The 22,076-nt window shown below is 38.4% G+C and overlaps 1 protein-coding gene across 2 annotated transcripts in view; it reads right to left on the bottom strand.

Annotated features, from left to right (window-relative positions):
* LOC129725613 (ubiquinone biosynthesis protein COQ9, mitochondrial-like) overlaps positions 1-7,550 on the bottom strand; it is a 58,606-nt gene extending 51,056 nt beyond the window's left edge. Inside the window, exons 1-3 of one of the 2 annotated variants that reach the window (XM_055681645.1) lie at positions 7,400-7,537; positions 6,565-7,310; positions 5,340-6,506 (exon numbers count right to left, since the gene is read on the bottom strand). In XM_055681645.1, coding sequence (XP_055537620.1) covers positions 5,383-6,506; positions 6,565-7,231 — 1,791 coding nt within the window. In that variant the 5' untranslated portion in view covers positions 7,232-7,310; positions 7,400-7,537 and the 3' untranslated portion in view covers positions 5,340-5,382. Of the gene's footprint in view, positions 1-5,339; positions 6,507-6,564; positions 7,311-7,399 lie in introns of those variants that run through there. The other variant, XM_055681646.1, reaches the window with a different exon arrangement.
* Between the last annotated feature and the right edge of the window lie 14,526 nt (positions 7,551-22,076).

The following is a 22,076-nucleotide window of genomic DNA, read 5'->3' as shown; positions in this document are numbered from 1 at the left end:
AGGTTTTTGTTCGGTTGTTTGTTCTTTTATTTCTTCAACGATTTCACCGGAAATATCCAGCGTAGCGATCCTCCATTTTCTAGGCAAGAAGCAGAGTGATGTGCTTGCGCTTTATCGTTTTGCTTCTCGTTGGATTTTTGTATGAAAAAGTATTGCCCAAATACATAAAATATTGACTACAGCAGCAAGACAGATGAGCAAAGTTCATTTTAATTGACATAGATTTACTGCAATAAAATTAGGAAATTGTTTCAAAGCAGAAAGAAAACAAACAATCGGTGCTCCCCTTTGAAAAATTTGCCCAGTTGTCAGCTCATCCAACTAACGAACACGATTCGCTAGTTGGGTGGCAGTCGTGTTCAAACCAACGAATTTCGGCTGTATATTTGCTCACAGTCAAATCTAGAACGATCACGATTTTTCGAGTTTAGGCCACTGTGCACCGAAATATAATTCTTAAAGGCCATCCACATACCACGTGGACAACGGGGGGGGGGGGGGGGGGGGGGGGGCGGACTAGGCATTAGCTAATGTCCACGGTCCATACAATTTTTTTAGAATTTATATGGGCAGTTGTCCCAGATGGTCTCGAGGTACGATACTGGCCTAACAAGCCAGTCGTCGTATGTTCGAGTCTCGGCTCGGGAGAGTCTGTTAGTGTCAGAAGGATCGTAGCGCTAGCCCCGCAATTGTCCTGTACACTAAACAGTCGGCTTCGAAGTCTATGTATAAATAAACAGAAGCTCAAGTTCCGAATCGGAATGTAGCACCAAGGCTTTGCTTTGCTTTTATGGGCAGTTGTCCACGGAGGGGGAGGGGTTAAAATAGTTAAAAATCTGTCCACGTGGTATGTGGATGGCCCCTTAGAATGTGTAGAAGCTATTTTTGAAGTTATTTCATAAAATGGTGGTTGAAAAACGTGCTTTACAACATGCTTGTCTTTTCTCCTCAGAAATCCTCTAGAGTGCAGGAGAACATCTTGCACTGCGGAAACAACTGCCGTCAAACAAAAGAGCAAACCAACGCTCATGCTAGAAGAGAGGGACAAACGATTTTCATCTGTTGAGCTACCTGAACGCACTGCGGTGAAATCTGAAATCTCTCTCTTGCGAGACAATGATCTCACACGTGTGGACATCACGCACAATATTACACTGCAGAGCTATCTGCGGTGCTTTTCACAGTTGGTTTCTTGAGCGTGGCAGAAGAGGAAAAGAGATTGGGAGAAAAAAAATAGACTGCGTTGCTCGTGCCGGTCGAATTTACTATGGTGGAATTCGTTTTCGCAGTGTAGCTACACGAGGACTGCATTTTCGCCCGGTAGGTATTTTTTCACCTGCCGGACTACTCGCCAGTGGACACTGTTGTGTATTTCTGCGTTTTCTCTGTAGAGTGATTCACCCCTCTTGTTTCTATCAGATGTGGGGTGAGCTGGAAGTGTGTTTGTCTCTCTGTAAGCTGGTTGAGACACTTTGGAGTGGGGAAAGAAACAGCGGGTGAAAGCATTTGCTAAACGCAGGCACATACTGGAAGGGAAGTGCGCGGTGAATTTTTTCTCCTCTCCTTTCACATACTCGAGAGAATGACAAACATGGTTTATAATAAGTATTTCGTCTTTTTTATATCACTTTTTTGTACTTTACGACCTTCAAAAGAGCATTACTCAAATATGTACCGTACGATGATTTTGAAATTTTGACTAGAGATTATGGACGTCATAACAAATCGAATGGTGTACTCAGATTCTTTGGTGCATTTTCAAGTAGAATACTTCTCTCAGGAAGTTCGGCTACATAGGGATGTGAAATGAAAATCTAAAACCGAAAAAAGTGAAAAATATTTTCAATTTCAAATGCTAATAAATCGGTTAGTATTCGATGGATTCCCTTCGTTCTTGCAACAATAGACTGGAAAATCTTCTAAGATTCTTTCCAAATGAAGATAATTGTAATTTTATTGTTCAAACTATTGTACTATTGAAAACAGTCAAGCCTTGTCAAAACGAAAAATTCGACCTCTGATTGGTCGTTATATGATTGCCTCGCAAGCACGGTCGACAGAATCATATACCTTGCAATTTAAAATATGCTATTTGGCCTATATAAGAGATTGTTTCAGCCAAAGCCGCTCATATTAGTTTCAGATAGCAACAACAGCAGTCCTCCCTTAACAGCAGCAGTAGCAGTGCAGTGGATACCAGCGATAGCGGATAGCGGCCACAACTGTGGCAGGACTACGGATAGCGTAGCAGTTACAGCGGGTATCAGCATCGATAGCAGCTGATGCAGTGAGGCACTTTGGTGAAATGCAGTCTCTGTGCGATAGCGGGCACTAGTAAATGCATTCAAGGAAAAGTTGACTCATTTTGACATCACATGAGCCATCTAGTTTTGACAAATGACTGACACGAAAGCAGCCGGGTTATCTTCCTTGTAAAAGTGTTCTACTTCAACCTTGCGGTCGTGACTTTGCACACAACCCTCCTGTGTTTTTTTTTATTAATACGGTCTGTGGGAGCACCGTGGAGTAGTATTCAGTCATTTTCGGCTGTTCCCAGAAGTTGCCATCTTACAATTCGAAATGGTGTCTGAGGTCAATTTTTAGCTCTTTGCATCATCCTGGCTCCGGAGATACTCATATTGGGTGATATTTGGTCACCTTAGGCTGTTTTTCAGAAACCGGAAGTCGCCAACTTGGATTTCAAAATGGCATTTGGAGACAATTTCTGGTCCTTGAGCGTCATGTTGGTTTAATAAACAACCATATTGGGTGTAATTTGGTCATTTTCGGCTGTTTTCCAGAAACCAGAAGTCGCCATCTTTGTATGGTGTCTGTGGTCGATTTTAGCTCCTGTGTATCATTCTGACTCCAGAGATACTCGTTTTGGATGGAAATTGGTCATTTTTGGCTGTTTTTCCAGAAACCGGAAGTTGCCATTTTACACTTCGTAATGATGTCTGAGGTCACTTTTTAGCTCCTTGCATCATTCCGGTTCCGGAGATACTCATATTGGGTGGTATATGGTCATTTTTAGGCTGTTTCCCAGAAACCGAAAGTTGCACCGAAAGTTTGAACTCAAAATGGTGCCAGTGATCGATTTTTAGCTTCTATGCATCATTCTGGTTCCGGACATCCGCATACTGGATGGAAATCGGCCATTTTTGGCTGTTTTCCAGAAACCGGAAGTTGCTATCTCACAATTCAAAATGTTGTTTAAGATACATTTGTGGCTTCAATGCAGCATTACGATTCCGGAAATACCCATTAAGGGTGGTATTTGGTCACCTTTCGCTGTTTTCCAGAAACCGGAAGTCGCGATCTTTGATTTCAAAATGGCATTTGGAGACAATTCCTGGCCTCTGGGCGTCATTCTGATTAAAGCAACACCCATATTGGGCGGTATTTGGTCATTTCCGGCTGTTTTCCAGGAACCAGAAGTCGCCATGTGTGAATTAAAAATGGTGGCTGTGGTCGATTGTAGCTGTATCATTCTGGTTTCGGATCGGCAATTTTTGACTATTCGATCTGTGGCTTCAGTGCATCATTACGATTTCGGAAATACCCATATAGGGTGGTATTCGATCAACCAGAAACTGGAAATCGGCGTCTTGGATTTAAAATGGCATTAGGAGACATTTTCTGGCCTCTGGGCGTCACTCTGGTTCCGAAACCACCCTCCCCTTCCAGAGTACGGAGGATTGTCAATCCACCATAGCAATTTGTGTTTGATCTGTATAAAAGCACTTCCATCCATAAGTGAGAAGGATGTCGAACCACCATGAGAATAATCTTTGCACCCAAAAATCTCCACATGCCAAATTTGGTTCCATTTACTTAATTAGTTCTTGAGTTGTGAAGAAATTTGTGTTTCATTCGTATGAGCCCTCTCTTTCAGAAGAGCGAGGGGTGTCAAACCACCATAAAAATTTTTCTTGCTCTCGAAAACCTCAAGTTATCAAATTTGAGGTCACTTATTTTATCATCTCTCGAGATGTGCAGAAATTTGTGTTTCTTTTGTGGGAAACCCCTCCGTTCCAGAAGAGGGAGGGGTGTCAGTCCATTATGGACATATTTGTTACCCATAAAACTACTCACCTACCAAATTTGATTTCATTTAGTTGGTTAGTTTTCGAAATGTGCAGAAATTTGTGTGTCATTTGTATGGAATTACCCCATTCCAGAAGAGGGAGGGGTATTGAGCCATTATGAACATATTTGTTACACCTAAAAACATTCACATGCCAAATTTGGTAGTATTTGCTTGATTGGTTCTCGAGATGTGTAGAAATTTGTGTTTTGCATGTGAAATTTGCATCAAACTCCTCCCTTCCAGAAGAAGGAGGGGTGACAAAACATTATGGACATATTTGTAACTAGAGATGCACCGAATAATAGGGCAGGGAAAAAGTTATTTTTAAAAATAACCGAATATTCGGATTACCGAATAGATTAATCCACTAATTGTAATTTGGTTTTTAATTTTTCTCATTTAATCATCATGTTCTGTTGAATATTCGGCCGTCCGTTCGGCCGAATATTCGGCTGAACAGGCGGCCGAATATTCAACGAAACATGATGAGAAAAATTAAAAACCAAATTAATCTTGACTTAATGTGACTTACCCTAGACAAGCTCGAGTTAAAACCGTTATTCTGTAAACTGAAAATTCGGTACTTTCCACAACAAATCTTTTTCCCAGCCCTATTATTCGGTTCAACGCTATTTGTAACCCCTAAAAACATTCAACTGCCAAATTTGATTCCATTTAGTTGGTTAGTTCTTAAATGTGCAGAAATTTGTGTTCCATTTGTATGGAACCCCGCCCTTCCAGAAGAGGGAGGGATGTCTAAACATTGTGGTCATATTTGTTACTCCTAAAAACATCCACATGCCAAATTTGGTTTCATTTACTTGGTTAGATTTAGAGATGTGCAGAAATTTGTGTTTCATTTGTATGCGACCCCTCCCTTTAAGAAGAGGGAGGGGTCTCGAACTGTCTTATCCACCTTTCTCGGCATCTAAAGCCCCTTCTGATATAACGTCGCGAGTAGCCTCAAATGTTTATTAGAAAACAACAATTTTTTCACAAGACTTGCTTAGCTGGAGGAAAACGATTCGCTCAATGACATCCAATGACTCTTTTGCAATAAGATAACAAGAATGAAATATGGCAATAATCCTTCTTCGGACCTTAATATGCCTAATGAACATTGAAACGATTTATTTAGTTTCTAATACGAAATGATCAACCGCAAAGGTCGTTAACGCGTATTCTGTGAACTCGGGAGTCTCGGCGCTGTTTCATCGATGTTTGTCATTTATAAAAAATAGTACATATATGAAATCACATGGAGAAGTATTTATTTCCATATTATCTTTCTATTATATACTTTTCAAGGAATGTGTGGTTTGAGTTACTCCCATGCACTCTAAAACTCTAGCTAGCAAACTATCCATTAAATCGAAAATATTCATTGCCTTTGTTAATATTTCCTGTTTTTTGTGTCGCTTCAGTTCTGGTAATTTGTCTCCGTTAATATTTCGGATAGTTACAATACCATAATTATTTTTTGGTTCATCATTGTGCGCCACAGCAAGCAGTTCTTGCTTGAAATGCGCTCTGCTTATATCGATAGCTTTTCTTAAAGGTTCCAAAAACTCTGTTTCAATTTCTGCAACATAAGTCCATATGGAGGTTCGATTTAACTTATCCATGATTAAAAGATAGCGCAAAATATTTAATCCGGTTGTAATATTATCTGAATTTTCCATCAAATCCGTTTCGACTCCATTCTTAAGTAAGCATATTTCTTTCATTATCAATCGTTTTAAAAGTTTACCCGTATACCAGCAGCTGGGTGTAGCGTCTGACATGAGTTCCTGGTGCATTAAATCCTTATAAATCGTTGAAACAAAAGAATGCAGTCCATCGTGCTTTATAGTTTTGAGAAGATTCGCTATTAACATATATCTACCCTTGTTGTCAAATCGATGTATGTAATCTCGCAGTAAAAATACTCCATGTTTTCGATTCCGTTCAATGTCTGAATACACAATTAGCTGTGCTAAATCTGTACAAAAATTTTGGTGAACTTTCAAATCTAAATCATCCGCTGTCAACAGAACAGTCCCGAGCAATTTTTTCACTATAATAATTCCTTTATAATGCACGACAGGTTTTTCATGTTTCAGGAACTGAGTGCAAAAATATAAGCATACCTCAAAAACATAGTTAGGTGAATAAACTTTTGGAATCTCTGGAGGGCATTTTTCTCCTATTACCAAATAGCATAGCATTGCCAGTGATAGTAAGGGACACTTTTTTTCATTCATAAAAATATCTAACGATGTCTCTTCAAACACGTTATTCATATTTGAAGTATTTTTTTTAGGCCAACGAATTCTTTGCTCACCGTACCGTAAAAGAAAAAAAGAATCACCAAGTATTTTCGACAACAATGAAACAAGATCTTCGACTACTTGACGTGTATATGTTTTAACGCGACCTAAAAATTAACACAATTAGTTTTAATACTTGTTCCAAAAAAAAAAAAACGTTGTTACCCGAATTTTCAATATCTGCAGTATCTGCTTGTTGGGAGTTTAAAAATATAAGCGGTTTTCCCATAAGCTGAAGTATAAAACAGATGATAACGTTGTGTTTTGTAATTTCTGTGTTATGAAATATATTTCGAGGAATTGCTCCCAACTCCTTAACAATGGGATCCAAAAATAGTGAAATTGTCATATAAAGCTGCAATATACGCTGTACTGTTTCATCAGATTCTATCAATTTTTCTTCCGTTTCCTCGATGCTGCTCATAAAGCTTGGTAGCTCAATATTATTTATATATAATAGCAACGTGTCCAGACTCCATTCTAAAGATTTGACTTTGCTTTCCTTGAGTCTCATTAAAATTACTTGTAACACTTTTAATAGGCTGGTGAAAACTTCATCATTTTTGTTTAGCTCCATTTGTTCAAGTATAACAAGAAGAACTTCTTGCGGGTTGCATTTGTTCGCAACAAACTTCAGTAGGTTCTCACTTAATGTGAATAATTTATTGTTATTTTGAAAAGTTTCTCCATTTAAATTAGCAACTAATGTTGACACAATATCCATGCAGTTCTCATTCAGCTGCGTTTCAAATTTTTCATTTTGTAGTAACGTAATGGCTTCTGTGTACTTTCCTAATCTTAATTTATCATGCAACAGATTTGCAAAATCCATGTTTTAAGATTTATTCAACTTTTATTCGAATTTCGTCCGAACTGTTATGACATTATCTCGCGAAATGTCAGATAATGTACTTGCATAAAAATAAATTTCGGAAATTCAAATAACTATACCGTTTGATTCGCAAAGTGACTAACATATAAAAAAATGTGGAATACTTACCACTAAATTTACACCGATTTTTTGGAATTAGTATCAAAACATTCATACTGGGATTTTTTAAATAGGTAGAAATATAGCGAATTTTTATATTATCAAAAACCACAAAGTTTTCACCTGGAGGCAACCTGACTGCTGTCAAGAGGGGAGTAGAGATACTCAGAGGGAGAGATAAGCGATGAAAATACTACAAGGTATACAGCCCTAGGGTCGCATGAAATGGTGACGTGGGACTAAACACTGTGATTAGGGGATTTTTTGTTACAAAATATACAGAGTCCGCATTCAGAATCAATGTGATTGCTCGGTGACTTACGTATTTTCATTTTCAGTCTTCCCTGGAAATCTACGCTTATCGTTCTTGTTGAAGAAGCACCAAGAATTTCTCTTAATGCGTCAAAGCCAGAACTAACTCTATATCCTCAACCAAAACCAAATCCAATAATACTTACATTATCATAAAGAATGGTTTTGTCTTATTTAACTCTGATTAAATGAAATTTTTAATATGGATTTAACTTTCGAAATAATATGGGAGCCCTTACAAAGGTGCATTAATTGGCAAACATAAGAAGATATGTTAAACAAAATTATCAACAAGTTTAAGCAAAAAATCGTAGCAATCAACAATTCCATTTTTGTTTTTTGCTTGACAAGTTTTGTCATTTGCCTACAATTACATTCGCTTTATTACAAAGCAAATAAACGTTTATTATGGAAAAGTTTAAAATAATAATATATCATCTAACAATTTTGAAATGCAAACAAAGATTCGGAATTAATCTTAGTAAATAGACCAAAAATTTACAAGCATTCACCGGCTCTTACTTCTCTATAAATTTATATATTTGGAAATTCACTTTTTCGATACCATCCGGTCACGATTATTTAGTGAATATTGAAGATAAAATTAAATAAATATAACTTATAACCGTTGTGTACAAATGTGCAATTCTTGTTGAGTACTTTATGGTAATCATATTTATGAGATAAACTTTCAATCACCAGCAGCAGCAGCATTTCAGTTTTTCCTCGATTGCACACGAATAGAAATATACGAACAGAAGTTTACCATTGCAATACGAATAGTACCGCTGCAGTACGAATAGAAGTGTACCGCTGAAATGTACAATTAGAAGAGTACCGCTGCAATCATAGACGACGAGGGACCTGCGGTTCTCTGCTCCACTGGTACTGTTGCTTCTACCAGCATGTTTTCTTTCAAGACATCAGTTTTTATTAAGTTTTGAATGCAGGTTTAAGAATTGTTCAAGAATGGGGATTGTTTCATACTTTTCGGAAAACTTTTACCTTCGAGACATCATATTAGTCTAAGCTCATGGGACCATAAATAAATTGACCTATTGGGACGGGGAGACTCTGTCAATTTTTTTCGATATTTATACAGAGAATATCACAGGAAACGGTTGGTGTCCATTCACGTCGTCTGTGCTAGGAATGCTTGCATGTAATTGGTTCATTGTTCGCGTAAATTTGTCATTGAAACTTTTTATCAATTTTACCGCTTAGCAATGGAATTAGAGCGACAACTAGCTTATCACAAAATTGTTATACATTTTATCTATTTAACAACATATTGGTTATTGTTATCCATCATGTGGTAATGCTGTTATTAACGTTTGAAATCTGACGCAACATTTGCCAGTTTCATTTCCAGTTTTACAGAATGCATCCCAGTATAGAAAACAAAGACGTAGTTCCACGTCAAAAGGTGCCAATTTGGCAACTAGGTTTCACATGTCAGAGGTGCCAGATCTTTTTTCTAAGCGCAATACGGACTAGGGATGGGCGAACGGCTCACTAGCCGTTCATATAAACCGGTTCTTGAAAAAGAGCGAAAGAACGAACGGCTCACGAAAGAGAACCACGGTTCTTTGAGCGCACCAAAAGTGTTTGGTTCGCACGAACCCCAAATTTACCGAGACAACACGAACTGCCAACGCTCGTGAATCATTGCGAACCACCTCCCTGACATCGTAACATCATTACCTATAGTTTGACAGTACCCCCATTATGACGAACCCCTCGATGCCGGGCCCCAAACAACAATGGCCGCAAAGAGAAGACATCTGACGTGCTCTTCACTCCCGTTCAGTGTTGCCTTATTTATCGATGTCGCTGTTTGTAGCAGTTTGTAACATGCCATTTCATTCCCGCGTATACAAAAATACAGGCTACGAACGTGTCAGGGAGGTGTTGTGAACCATGAGCCGTTCATATTATAGACACTATATATATAGACCTGCGTAGTGAATGACAGCAGCGCTAGAATCGCTGGTTTTTTATATTCTTGTTATTTGTTTGATACAAATTTTTCGTTATGTTCATTTTGGTTCGCACGTTTGACAGTTATTTTGGCTCGCTGCGATTTAGTCCGCAGGTCTATATATATAGTGTCTATAGTTCATATGAGTCGGTTCAGAACCGTGAGTGAGCGGTTCAGCGCCGCTCGTGCAAAAGAGCCGTTCCGCCCACCCCTAATATGGACTAAATTTTTCATTTGACTCGTATAACTGATGGTGACGGTGGGAGTCCTGAGAAATAATAAAGAGCATCATGAAAACCGTGAAAGTGTAAAATTATATGTTTATGTCTAATTTGGTATACTTTCACCATGATTGATCATTATTTTGACCATACAAAAGAAACCATACATCAGGTTTGTGAACCACCAGTTGAAAATCAGTATGATACAGCAATTTTGGAGCATTCTCAATTCAATATTTAGCAATACCATGAAAAACGTGTAAAGAAAAATAAATTCTTTATTGTACCTTATTGCAATACCTTTTAATGTGTCACCTTTCTTGTTCGTTTGGCTCAGATTTTGACATGTTCGTTTGGCTCACAACATTCTCTTCGCATATCTCTCCCTTTGAGCAATCTAGAGAGGAGTGCTAGACAGAGTCTATGTTTATAATATAGAGTCGCGCAAAGATAAAACCAAAGGAACCAAATCAGTGTCAAACGAGGGTACCAATCGAGCAATGTAAATAAACAAACCCGGTCAACATTGTTAGGTAACATTATATAGATTGTTACGTAACAGTGTTACGATGTTATGTTAGTTTAACCACAAATAACAGACATCCATACTAATTTTGCTTCATGTGTAAAAAGATGCAACGGTTCTTTAGCATGTCGCAATACGCAGCATGGTGGCGCTAAGAACACTTAGTGGTCAATGATTCGATAAAATCGATAGTTTTCCAGCTCTTATTGATATTATTGCAATAAGAAGCGTTGCCGTTTTTTAATGTAGAAATTTTGAGCAGTCGAAATTTGTCAGGGGGCTCTTGTGGCTGTCAAACTCCATACATTTTCCATCTACCACTCATTGATTCTGGTACCCACTTTTTGGTTGGTTTGCCCTAAAACAAGTGAAATAGAGTAAACGTCCCATTTTTTCGGTAGACTTATTCTCGAGTAAATGTCGTTTTAGATGGAAAAAACAAGAGTTCAACATTTGTTTTTAGTACAATGTGCTTTTTAAATGAATAAGATAAGTTTTGTAAGTATTTGAAATGAAATATTACCGCCGTGATAAATATATGATTGGTAGGCAAAATGTTTTTTTTTTCTTCATCTATAGTTTATTTGACACGGGACAAATACAGTTCAATGTTTAACGGCGCCAATTATATCTGGTAGCTTACTTTCTAAAGTATCTTAATAACTAAAAGCAAATTTTTTATCCTCGCTGCCGACTACGAGCTGAAACTAAATCTAACTTAAAGCTAGAATATTTTGCATTAAAAGCACAGGTTTGCTGTTTGATGGTTTTCATTGCCATAGGTAAGCAGCATATTAAATTTGTTCCGCTGCTGGACCAAGATATTACGGACTGGCATATTGGGTTGTTTCCATCGGGCCTTGAGAGTATCGTGCGGGTCTGATTGCTGTTTCCGGATCCGGGGTCTTAACGTGTTCTTGTCGTTTGGTTGGATGTAGGCGGAAGGGGATAGGACTAAACTGGGGCGTGGATGGATTTCAGGAAAACGTATATAAGGGACATGTAAGATAGGTCACGGCTCGCCAAGACATCACGAACAGGAACAGCCGGCTGCCTACCTTCGGCCTGCAGGGAAGCTATTAATCTAGACCTGGCGTCACGGTGTACAGGGCATGACCAAACAACGTGCTCTATGTTGAGAAATACAATGACCCACCTTTGTGTTATACCTTGCTCCTAATTTAAACGCACCTTTCAGAATACACACAGCACGCACCTGCTGTCATTCATTACCAACCTAACATTGTTCCATGCGTTTTACTGCGTTTCTCTGTATCCGTATACCAATCCAATAAAAGCAGTTTTACCAAACAGTCGCGCGTGTTCTTGTTTAGCATCTAATCCGAACGCTGTATTCCATTACCCGGCCACTTCTCGCCGTCAGGTTATCGGCCCAGTTGGATGGATGTTGTTTTTTCCACTCCGTGAGTGAAGAAAGAATAAAAGAAATTGTCGCGTGGATTCTGTGTGTTTTGTGAGTTGAAATGGTTGACGCACGGTTCACCATTCCAAAACTAAACGGTACGAACTGGCAAACATGGAAGGTTCGCCTCGAGAATCTGCTATCTCGAGAAGATTTGTGGTACGCTATTGCCGACGAAATTCCTGAGGCGAAAACTGCAGCATGGAAAAGTGCAGATCGTAAAGCGAAAGCAACGCTATTTCTTTTGTTAGAAGACAATCAGTTGCATACGGTGAAGAATAGCGTACATGCCCGTGATGCTTTCAACGCTTTGAAAACCTATCACCAGAAAACGACTCGATCCGTTCGTGTTTCATTGTTAAAGAAACTATGTGGTACCAATTTACCGGAACAGGGTGATATAGAAAAACATTTTCTGGAAATGGACGAGCTTTTCGATAGGTTAGATTGTGCCGGTATCGCGTTAGACAAAGACATTAAAGTGTGTATGTTTTTGCGCAGTTTGCCTCCTTCTTTCGACACGTTAGTTACTACACTAGATGCTCGTCCCGATGAGGAAATTACGATAGAAGTTGTGAAATCTAAAGTGGGGGATGAATATTACCGCCGGCTAGAACGGGAAGGTGGTGTCGGTTCCGTTAAAACGGAGAAAGCGATGCGCTCCGCGGAAAACAATCAAAAGGAAAAGCGTGTATGTCACTTCTGTAAGAGGCCCGGTCATATTCGACGTAATTGTAGAAAGTTATTAGCGTCAAAAAGGGAAACAGAAAATGCCCCTAACAGAAAAGATGAGCAAGTGAAGGCAAAGGCTGCTCATAGTGAGAGAAATGTGGCGTTTACTGTTGCGGATGAAAAGCAGTGCTGGATTATCGACAGTGGAGCTAGTGCTCATATGACAAACGACCGTTCCTTCTTTAACACCATGAAGGAATTCGCTGGTGGTTGGATTACCATGGCGGATGGTAAGAAGACGCAGATCTTCCTTGAGTCTCATTAAAATTACTTGTAACACTTTTAATAGGCTGGTGAAAACTTCATCATTTTTGTTTAGCTCCATTTGTTCAAGTATAACAAGAAGAACTTCTTGCGGGTTGCATTTGTTCGCAACAAACTTCAGTAGGTTCTCACTTAATGTGAATAATTTATTGTTATTTTGAAAAGTTTCTCCATTTAAATTAGCAACTAATGTTGACACAATATCCATGCAGTTCTCATTCAGCTGCGTTTCAAATTTTTCATTTTGTAGTAACGTAATGGCTTCTGTGTACTTTCCTAATCTTAATTTATCATGCAACAGATTTGCAAAATCCATGTTTTAAGATTTATTCAACTTTTATTCGAATTTCGTCCGAACTGTTATGACATTATCTCGCGAAATGTCAGATAATGTACTTGCATAAAAATAAATTTCGGAAATTCAAATAACTATACCGTTTGATTCGCAAAGTGACTAACATATAAAAAAATGTGGAATACTTACCACTAAATTTACACCGATTTTTTGGAATTAGTATCAAAACATTCATACTGGGATTTTTTAAATAGGTAGAAATATGGCGAATTTTTATATTATCAAAAACCACAAAGTTTTCACCTGGAGGCAACCTGATTGCTGTCAAGAGGGGAGTAGAGATACTCAGAGGGAGAGATAAGCGATGAAAATACTACAAGGTATACAGCCCTAGGGTCGCATGAAATGGTGACGTGGGACTAAACACTGTGATTAGGGGATTTTTTGTTACAAAATATACAGAGTCCGCAGACAGAATCAATGTGATTGCTCGGTGACTTACGTATTTTCATTTTCAGTCTTCCCTGGAAATCTACGCTTATCGTTCTTGTTGAAGAAGCACCAAGAATTTCTCTTAATGCGTCAAAGCCAGAACTAACTCTATATCCTCAACCAAAACCAAATCCAATAATACTTACATTATCATAAAGAATGGTTTTGTCTTATTTAACTCTGATTAAATGAAATTTTTAATATGGATTTAACTTTCGAAATAATATGGGAGCCCTTACAAAGGTGCATTAATTGGCAAACATAAGAAGATATGTTAAACAAAATTATCAACAAGTTTAAGCAAAAAATCGTAGCAATCAACAATTCCATTTTTGTTTTTTGCTTGACAAGTTTTGTCATTTGCCTACAATTACATTCGCTTTATTACAAAGCAAATAAACGTTTATTATGGAAAAGTTTAAAATAATAATATATCATCTAACAATTTTGAAATGCAAACAAAGATTCGGAATTAATCTTAGTAAATAGACCAAAAATTTACAAGCATTCACCGGCTCTTACTTCTCTATAAATTTATATATTTGGAAATTCACTTTTTCGATACCATCCGGTCACGATTATTTAGTGAATATTGAAGATAAAATTAAATAAATATAACTTATAACCGTTGTGTACAAATGTACAATTCTTGTTGAGTACTTTATGGTAATCATATTTATGAGATAAACTTTCAATCACCAGCAGCAGCAGCATTTCAGTTTTTCCTCGATTGCACACGAATAGAAATATACGAACAGAAGTTTACCATTGCAATACGAATAGTACCGCTGCAGTACGAATAGAAGTGTACCGCTGAAATGTACAATTAGAAGAGTACCGCTGCAATCATAGACGACGAGGGACCTGCGGTTCTCTGCTCCACTGGTACTGTTGCTTCTACCAGCATGTTTTCTTTCAAGACATCAGTTTTTATTAAGTTTTGAATGCAGGTTTAAGAATTGTTCAATAATGGGGATTGTTTCATACTTTTCGGAAAACTTTTACCTTCGAGACATCATATTAGTCTAAGCTCATGGGACCATAAATAAATTGACCTATTGGGACGGGGAGACTCTGTCAATTTTTTTCGATATTTATACAGAGAATATCACAGGAAACGGTTGGTGTCCATTCACGTCGTCTGTGCTAGGAATGCTTGCATGTAATTGGTTCATTGTTCGCGTAAATTTGTCATTGAAACTTTTTATCAATTTTACCGCTTAGCAATGGAATTAGAGCGACAACTAGCTTATCACAAAATTGTTATACATTTTATCTATTTAACAACATATTGGTTATTGTTATCCATCATGTGGTAATGCTGTTATTAACGTTTGAAATCTGACGCAACATTTGCCAGTTTCATTTCCAGTTTTACAGAATGCATCCCAGTATAGAAAACAAAGACGTAGTTCCACGTCAAAAGGTGCCAATTTGGCAACTAGGTTTCACATGTCAGAGGTGCCAGATCTTTTTTCTAAGCGCAATACGGACTAGGGATGGGCGAACGGCTCACTAGCCGTTCATATAAACCGGTTCTTGAAAAAGAGCGAAAGAACGAACGGCTCACGAAAGAGAACCACGGTTCTTTGAGCGCACCAAAAGTGTTTGGTTCGCACGAACCCCAAATTTACCGAGACAACACGAACTGCCAACGCTCGTGAATCATTGCGAACCACCTCCCTGACATCGTAACATCATTACCTATAGTTTGACAGTACCCCCATTATGACGAACCCCTCGATGCCGGGCCCCAAACAACAATGGCCGCAAAGAGAAGACATCTGACGTGCTCTTCACTCCCGTTCAGTGTTGCCTTATTTATCGATGTCGCTGTTTGTAGCAGTTTGTAACATGCCATTTCATTCCCGCGTATACAAAAATACAGGCTACGAACGTGTCAGGGAGGTGTTGTGAACCATGAGCCGTTCATATTATAGACACTATATATATAGACCTGCGTAGTGAATGACAGCAGCGCTGGAATCGCTGGTTTTTTATATTCTTGTTATTTGTTTGATACAAATTTTTCGTTATGTTCATTTTGGTTCGCACGTTTGACAGTTATTTTGGCTCGCTGCGATTTAGTCCGCAGGTCTATATATATAGTGTCTATAGTTCATATGAGTCGGTTCAGAACCGTGAGTGAGCGGTTCAGCGCCGCTCGTGCAAAAGAGCCGTTCCGCCCACCCCTAATATGGACTAAATTTTTCATTTGACTCGTATAACTGATGGTGACGGTGGGAGTCCTGAGAAATAATAAAGAGCATCATGAAAACCGTGAAAGTGTAAAATTATATGTTTATGTCTAATTTGGTATACTTTCACCATGATTGATCATTATTTTGACCATACAAAAGAAACCATACATCAGGTTTGTGAACCACCAGTTGAAAATCAGTATGATACAGCAATTTTGGAGCATTCTCAATTCAATATTTAGCAATACCATGAAAAACGTGTAAAGAAAAATAAATTCTTTATTGTACCTTATTGCAATACCTTTTAATGTGTCACCTTTCTTGTTCGTTTGGCTCAGATTTTGACATGTTCGTTTGGCTCACAACATTCTCTTCGCATATCTCTCCCTTTGAGCAATCTAGAGAGGAGTGCTAGACAGAGTCTATGTTTATAATATAGAGTCGCGCAAAGATAAAACCAAAGGAACCAAATCAGTGTCAAACGAGGGTACCAATCGAGCAATGTAAATAAACAAACCCGGTCAACATTGTTAGGTAACATTATATAGATTGTTACGTAACAGTGTTACGATGTTATGTTAGTTTAACCACAAATAACAGACATCCATACTAATTTTGCTTCATGTGTAAAAAGATGCAACGGTTCTTTAGCATGTCGCAATACGCAGCATGGTGGCGCTAAGAACACTTAGTGGTCAATGATTCGATAAAATCGATAGTTTTCCAGCTCTTATTGATATTATTGCAATAAGAAGCGTTGCCGTTTTTTAATGTAGAAATTTTGAGCAGTCGAAATTTGTCAGGGGGCTCTTGTGGCTGTCAAACTCCATACATTTTCCATCTACCACTCATTGATTCTGGTACCCACTTTTTGGTTGGTTTGCCCTAAAACAAGTGAAATAGAGTAAACGTCCCATTTTTTCGGTAGACTTATTCTCGAGTAAATGTCGTTTTAGATGGAAAAAACAAGAGTTCAACATTTGTTTTTAGTACAATGTGCTTTTTAAATGAATAAGATAAGTTTTGTAAGTATTTGAAATGAAATATTACCGCCGTGATAAATATATGATTGGTAGGCAAAATGTTTTTTTTTTTCTTCATCTATAGTTTATTTGACACGGCACAAATACAGTTCAATGTTTAACGGCGCCAATTATATCTGGTAGCTTACTTTCTAAAGTATCTTAATAACTAAAAGCAAATTTTTTATCCTCGCTGCCGACTACGAGCTGAAACTAAATCTAACTTAAAGCTAGAATATTTTGCATTAAAAGCACAGGTTTGCTGTTTGATGGTTTTCATTGCCATAGGTAAGCAGCATATTAAATTTGTTCCGCTGCTGGACCAAGATATTACGGACTGGCATATTGGGTTGTTTCCATCGGGCCTTGAGAGTATCGTGCGGGTCTGATTGCTGTTTCCGGATCCGGGGTCTTAACGTGTTCTTGTCGTTTGGTTGGATGTAGGCGGAAGGGGATAGGACTAAACTGGGGCGTGGATGGATTTCAGGAAAACGTATATAAGGGACATGTAAGATAGGTCACGGCTCGCCAAGACATCACGAACAGGAACAGCCGGCTGCCTACCTTCGGCCTGCAGGGAAGCTATTAATCTAGACCTGGCGTCACGGTGTACAGGGCATGACCAAACAACGTGCTCTATGTTGAGAAATACAATGACCCACCTTTGTGTTATACCTTGCTCCTAATTTAAACGCACCTTTCAGAATACACACAGCACGCACCTGCTGTCATTCATTACCAACCTAACATTGTTCCATGCGTTTTACTGCGTTTCTCTGTATCCGTATACCAATCCAATAAAAGCAGTTTTACCAATGTGTAGGTTATAACCTACCAGGGAATTCTTCTAATAAATATCCCTGTACGCACCTTTGGCGCGGAATTAATACACAAGATAACGGTGGACTAACTGATTTTATTTTTCGCACATCACTACTTAAATATACCCTACCGGTAACTCAGAGAGAGAGACTTTCTCCACTCTCTGTTTACCTTACTAATCTCTTAACCTAATAATCTAGTACCGCATGTACGATAGTACGCATGCGAGAGCATCAACACCGTTGAACCGGCGACTTCTGTTTTGTTTATAACTTGTTTATTTTATTCGAGTTTGTTTGCCTGTGGCACAGCAGAAGGCTGCGCGAAGTTCTTTGCCACCTGTGGCATAATCTGTTGATACATAGTATGTTGACAGAGACGTTCGCGGTCCTCTGTCAAGGGAACCAAATGTTTCGCCTGACTAAAACATAGCAGAAGGCTATGCCCTCCTAGGAACAAAATTAAACTTTAATTATAAGGCTCGTGACGGAGCATTGGGTTCTTCGCAGGGTGTGACGTCACATCTGCCACCCCGCCTAGTTGGCCATTATCTAGAAGAGATGATGGTCACATGGTCCGTTCTGACGGCCGATAGGTGTGTTTTTCATAACAATTATTTTTCGCGTTTTTATGCTACTATATACATATTCGTTTTCATGATATTCCTTCTTCCCTTTGCACGTAAAATTCAATTAATTACAATAGTGATACATATCATTTCTACATAAATTAACGTTTTCAGACATGGATTTTCTTCATAACAAATTGACAAGTGTTCGCTCGCCTGGTGCGCTGCGCCTTGTAGATATCCGCTGCTTGGTTGTCGGATTCAAGCGACGGGTTACAGGGGGTTTGAAACGGAAAGGTGCGTCTGGCAGTAGAGGTTCTCATCGGTTGTTTGTGATGTCATCCTCGCGAACTCATCCTTAAGGCTTCATCGAGTTATTTACAATAGTTCCAAGGTTACCATTGCACTTTAATTAAGGCTGCAGTACATCTGGCTGTTTTACGACTGTACAGAGTTTGTTGTTGAACCTCAATGTTGGGTTAGCCGTGTCCCTTTGACATAGATCGGCTGTATTTTTATTTGGCTTATAGTATTGTTACGCGCCGTGTGGCGAAATGATTAGCGATTGCCACCGGCTCTGTTGCATAATGCAGTCATTTGGTTTATCATCTTTAACTGTCTGCGCGGGGTGTCCAATTTTCCGCCAACATATGTGCGCACACTTTCAAATCGTAGTGCGGAAGACCATAGTTGATTAAACACCAGCAAAATTTTATAGCGTCATTTTGCTTGTTTGGCTTTGACCTCGAATCCTTATTTGTAGAAGTCAATAACTCTCAATGAGTAATATATATTTGAAACAAATTATTACGCCCTTTGCTGTGTAGTTTGCTGTATTCTTCTTCGCGCTGAAGTCTCGATTCTGGCTCGACCATGAGCCGCATTGATTGAGTTCTGTTGCACATCTGGCCTCTTCAGAGGTCAAAAAACTGGATACTGCTCGTCTCCTCTTGGTAATATCGTTTGGCTTTACCTCCATCTCGACCATAGACACCCGCCGTTCAACTCCCCTCGCAACCGTCTGCTTTCCTTTTCGCGCTGTACTGGGCATCATGGTATGCCCCATCTCGACATCCGTTGTAATCACCTCGGTCGTCTTCGATGATCAGGAGCTCGTCTCGTTGTCAATTCTTAGATGCTAGTTGCCCTACTTAGCAAGTGGTGCATTATTTTTTGCCATTATTTTATCAATTCTTTTTTGGTTTCGTTACTTTTTCCACTTGCTGTTTAAAACTACTGTTCACTCGCGTACGGGCTTCTTACATTCTATTTTCTACCCTACGCTTCTGCTTACAATCTAGGCCCGTATTATTCTTATTTTCGGATGACATACTTTGGTTTTTCTTCCCCTACTAAGTTGTACATCATTTGTATTAGATTTGATTTAGTATTTCCGTATTTGATTCATCTGATTTTACAAATATAACATTCAATTGTGCATTGTTTACTTCTTTTCCATTATGCACTCTCTAACTTTGATATTCGATGTTTTTTTTTTTGTTTGACATTACAAATCATTGCGTCACGTATCAATTCCATTTATCTGTATTAGGCTTTCTTATTCTTTATTCCGCGTTAAAATATCAGTTTAACTTGTCTTGTGGCTCATTATTAGTTTTTTTCTCATCAAATGTGCTTATGTTCTTCAAATAACTTTCTTCAATTTTATCAAGTAGCTTAGCTTTGGTTACATATTTTCTTCATTTTGCGTTCTTTCCAAATATTTTCCTCCTTCTTCTAATAACAGTTTTCAATAAAATAAATCTGTTTCCGCACAATGTATTATTTTTTCATTTCTCTATTTTTGTTTCATCATGTTTTCATCGAACAAACCGCATTGGTTCAATCTTTTCTTTTCCTTTGTCAAGTATTTCCTGTCTGATTCATAAATAACTCTTTTCATTGTACAAACCGCGTTGATTAAATATTTAGCGTTTTCTTCTGTCTTCGTTTACAATGTTCTTCTAATAACTGGCGTGTTCTTAACACCTCATATCATCTTCTATTTGCACCTAAAATGACCCGTCACTTTCTCATCTGCTTTATTCTTTAATTTTTTTTTGCATCTCTTTATGAATCTGTAATTATTTAATTTTCGATTTGTCTCTTGCTACTGTCATACTTACACTACTTACACTTCTCCTGGTATGCAGTAGTCTGCATATTTCCTCTCCCCCTTCCGTCCGAAGGTGCGACCGCCCGCTTTAGAGATTCCTGAAAGATAAGAAGGTTAGGAAATAAACGAAAACTCGCACACTCAATCATCCTGGGCCGGTTATTCCCTTGTTTTTCTTTCACCCAATTTGCACTCCCGCCAATCATTCTGGGTAACCACCCCGTTGTCTACATTCGCTCGTCCTTAACTAAAATTAGAATAGTCTGAATCTCCTAAAGTCAGCAGTCTCCTTGTTCGGTAGGTTTTGCCTTCTTGTCCAAAGTCCCTCCTAGTTCTATTGTTTTCCGTCATTTAAGTTATCTCCATCACACAAAATTTCCCAATACATCATCAATCGATTTTCTTCTTCTATTTCTTATTGGGCCATTAGCTATTTTAAATTAATCAAACCTCGTTTTCATGAGGTCTTTGTTCACTATATAATTTTCCCATGTTTACATTTGCATTTTACAAAAAACAAACAAATGCTGTTTCAATTTCTATTAACTCTTTAATTTTCCATCACCACATTTCAGGTCATTCTAGTCATTCAAATTCCCCAAGTTTTCTATTTATTTAACTGTTATCGGCTGGGTTACTCGTCCCTCACGCCTCCATTCGTATTTTAATTTTTTCAATTGTGTTATGCCATTTGACCCGTATCCTCAAAGGCTGTATATCTCTATCGGCGACTTTTCGTATTTTTTCACGTCATTTCCTTTTTTAAACCTTGTTACGCCTTTTGATTCCTGTCATTGAAAGGCTCTTGATATTTTCGGCGACTTTTTCTATTTCTTCACGCCTTAACTTCAGTATATTTTTTTTTCGTTTGGTTCTGCTTCTTCAATAAAATCATTCATCTTTCTCGGCGACTTTTCGTATTTTTTTCACGCCTATATTTTACTTCCACCTTACTTTTTCATACAGTTTTAGGTGCTTGCTATTATAACTCATGCCCTCCAATATCGTATTTCATTAAATATATTCTGTCCGTTAACCTTGAAAGCATAGTTTAAGTTCATATGTTCAGTCATAATAACGCTTAAGCCGGTTATTATGAACTTTTTCTAAACGATTTCCGTTTCTAATTACTGTGGTCATTTCGCTTGGAATGTCCACTACTTCATAAGGTCCTCTCCACATATTCTGGAGCTTTTGACCTGATCCTGTCGGGACTGATTTCACTAAAACTAAATCGCCATACATGGGCTGCCATTCATTTGCCTTTCTGTCATAAACTTGCTTGCGCTTTTCTTTTGAATCCTTTAGGTTGGCCTTCGCGTTCGCATGGAGGTCAAAAAATATTTTTTTCATCTCTTGTGTATATGTTTCATATGTCAAATTGTCCACTCCATTCCGCTTGTAAATGGAGGTGGGAATGCGTGCTGTACGTCCATACAACAATTCGAAAGGGGTGTACCCCGTTGATGAGTTTACTGAAGTATTATACTGAAACGTAAAAAATGGGAGTAAGTTATCCCACGTGTGCGGTTTTCCGCCAATAAATTGCCTTAGGTAAGTTTTTAACTCCCGATTAGATCTTTCCACCAAATTTGCTTGTGGGTGGTACGGACTCGTCGTTATTTTCTTAATTTTCAAAATTTTGCACACATCTTTCATGAGTGTGCTTACAAAATTCGCACCGTTATCTGTAACTAACTCCAACGGTACG

Source organism: Wyeomyia smithii, chromosome 2 (assembly GCF_029784165.1).
Source record: "Wyeomyia smithii strain HCP4-BCI-WySm-NY-G18 chromosome 2, ASM2978416v1, whole genome shotgun sequence".
Taxonomy (NCBI): domain Eukaryota; kingdom Metazoa; phylum Arthropoda; class Insecta; order Diptera; family Culicidae; genus Wyeomyia; species Wyeomyia smithii.
This window is presented reverse-complemented; position numbering and strand designations above follow the sequence as displayed.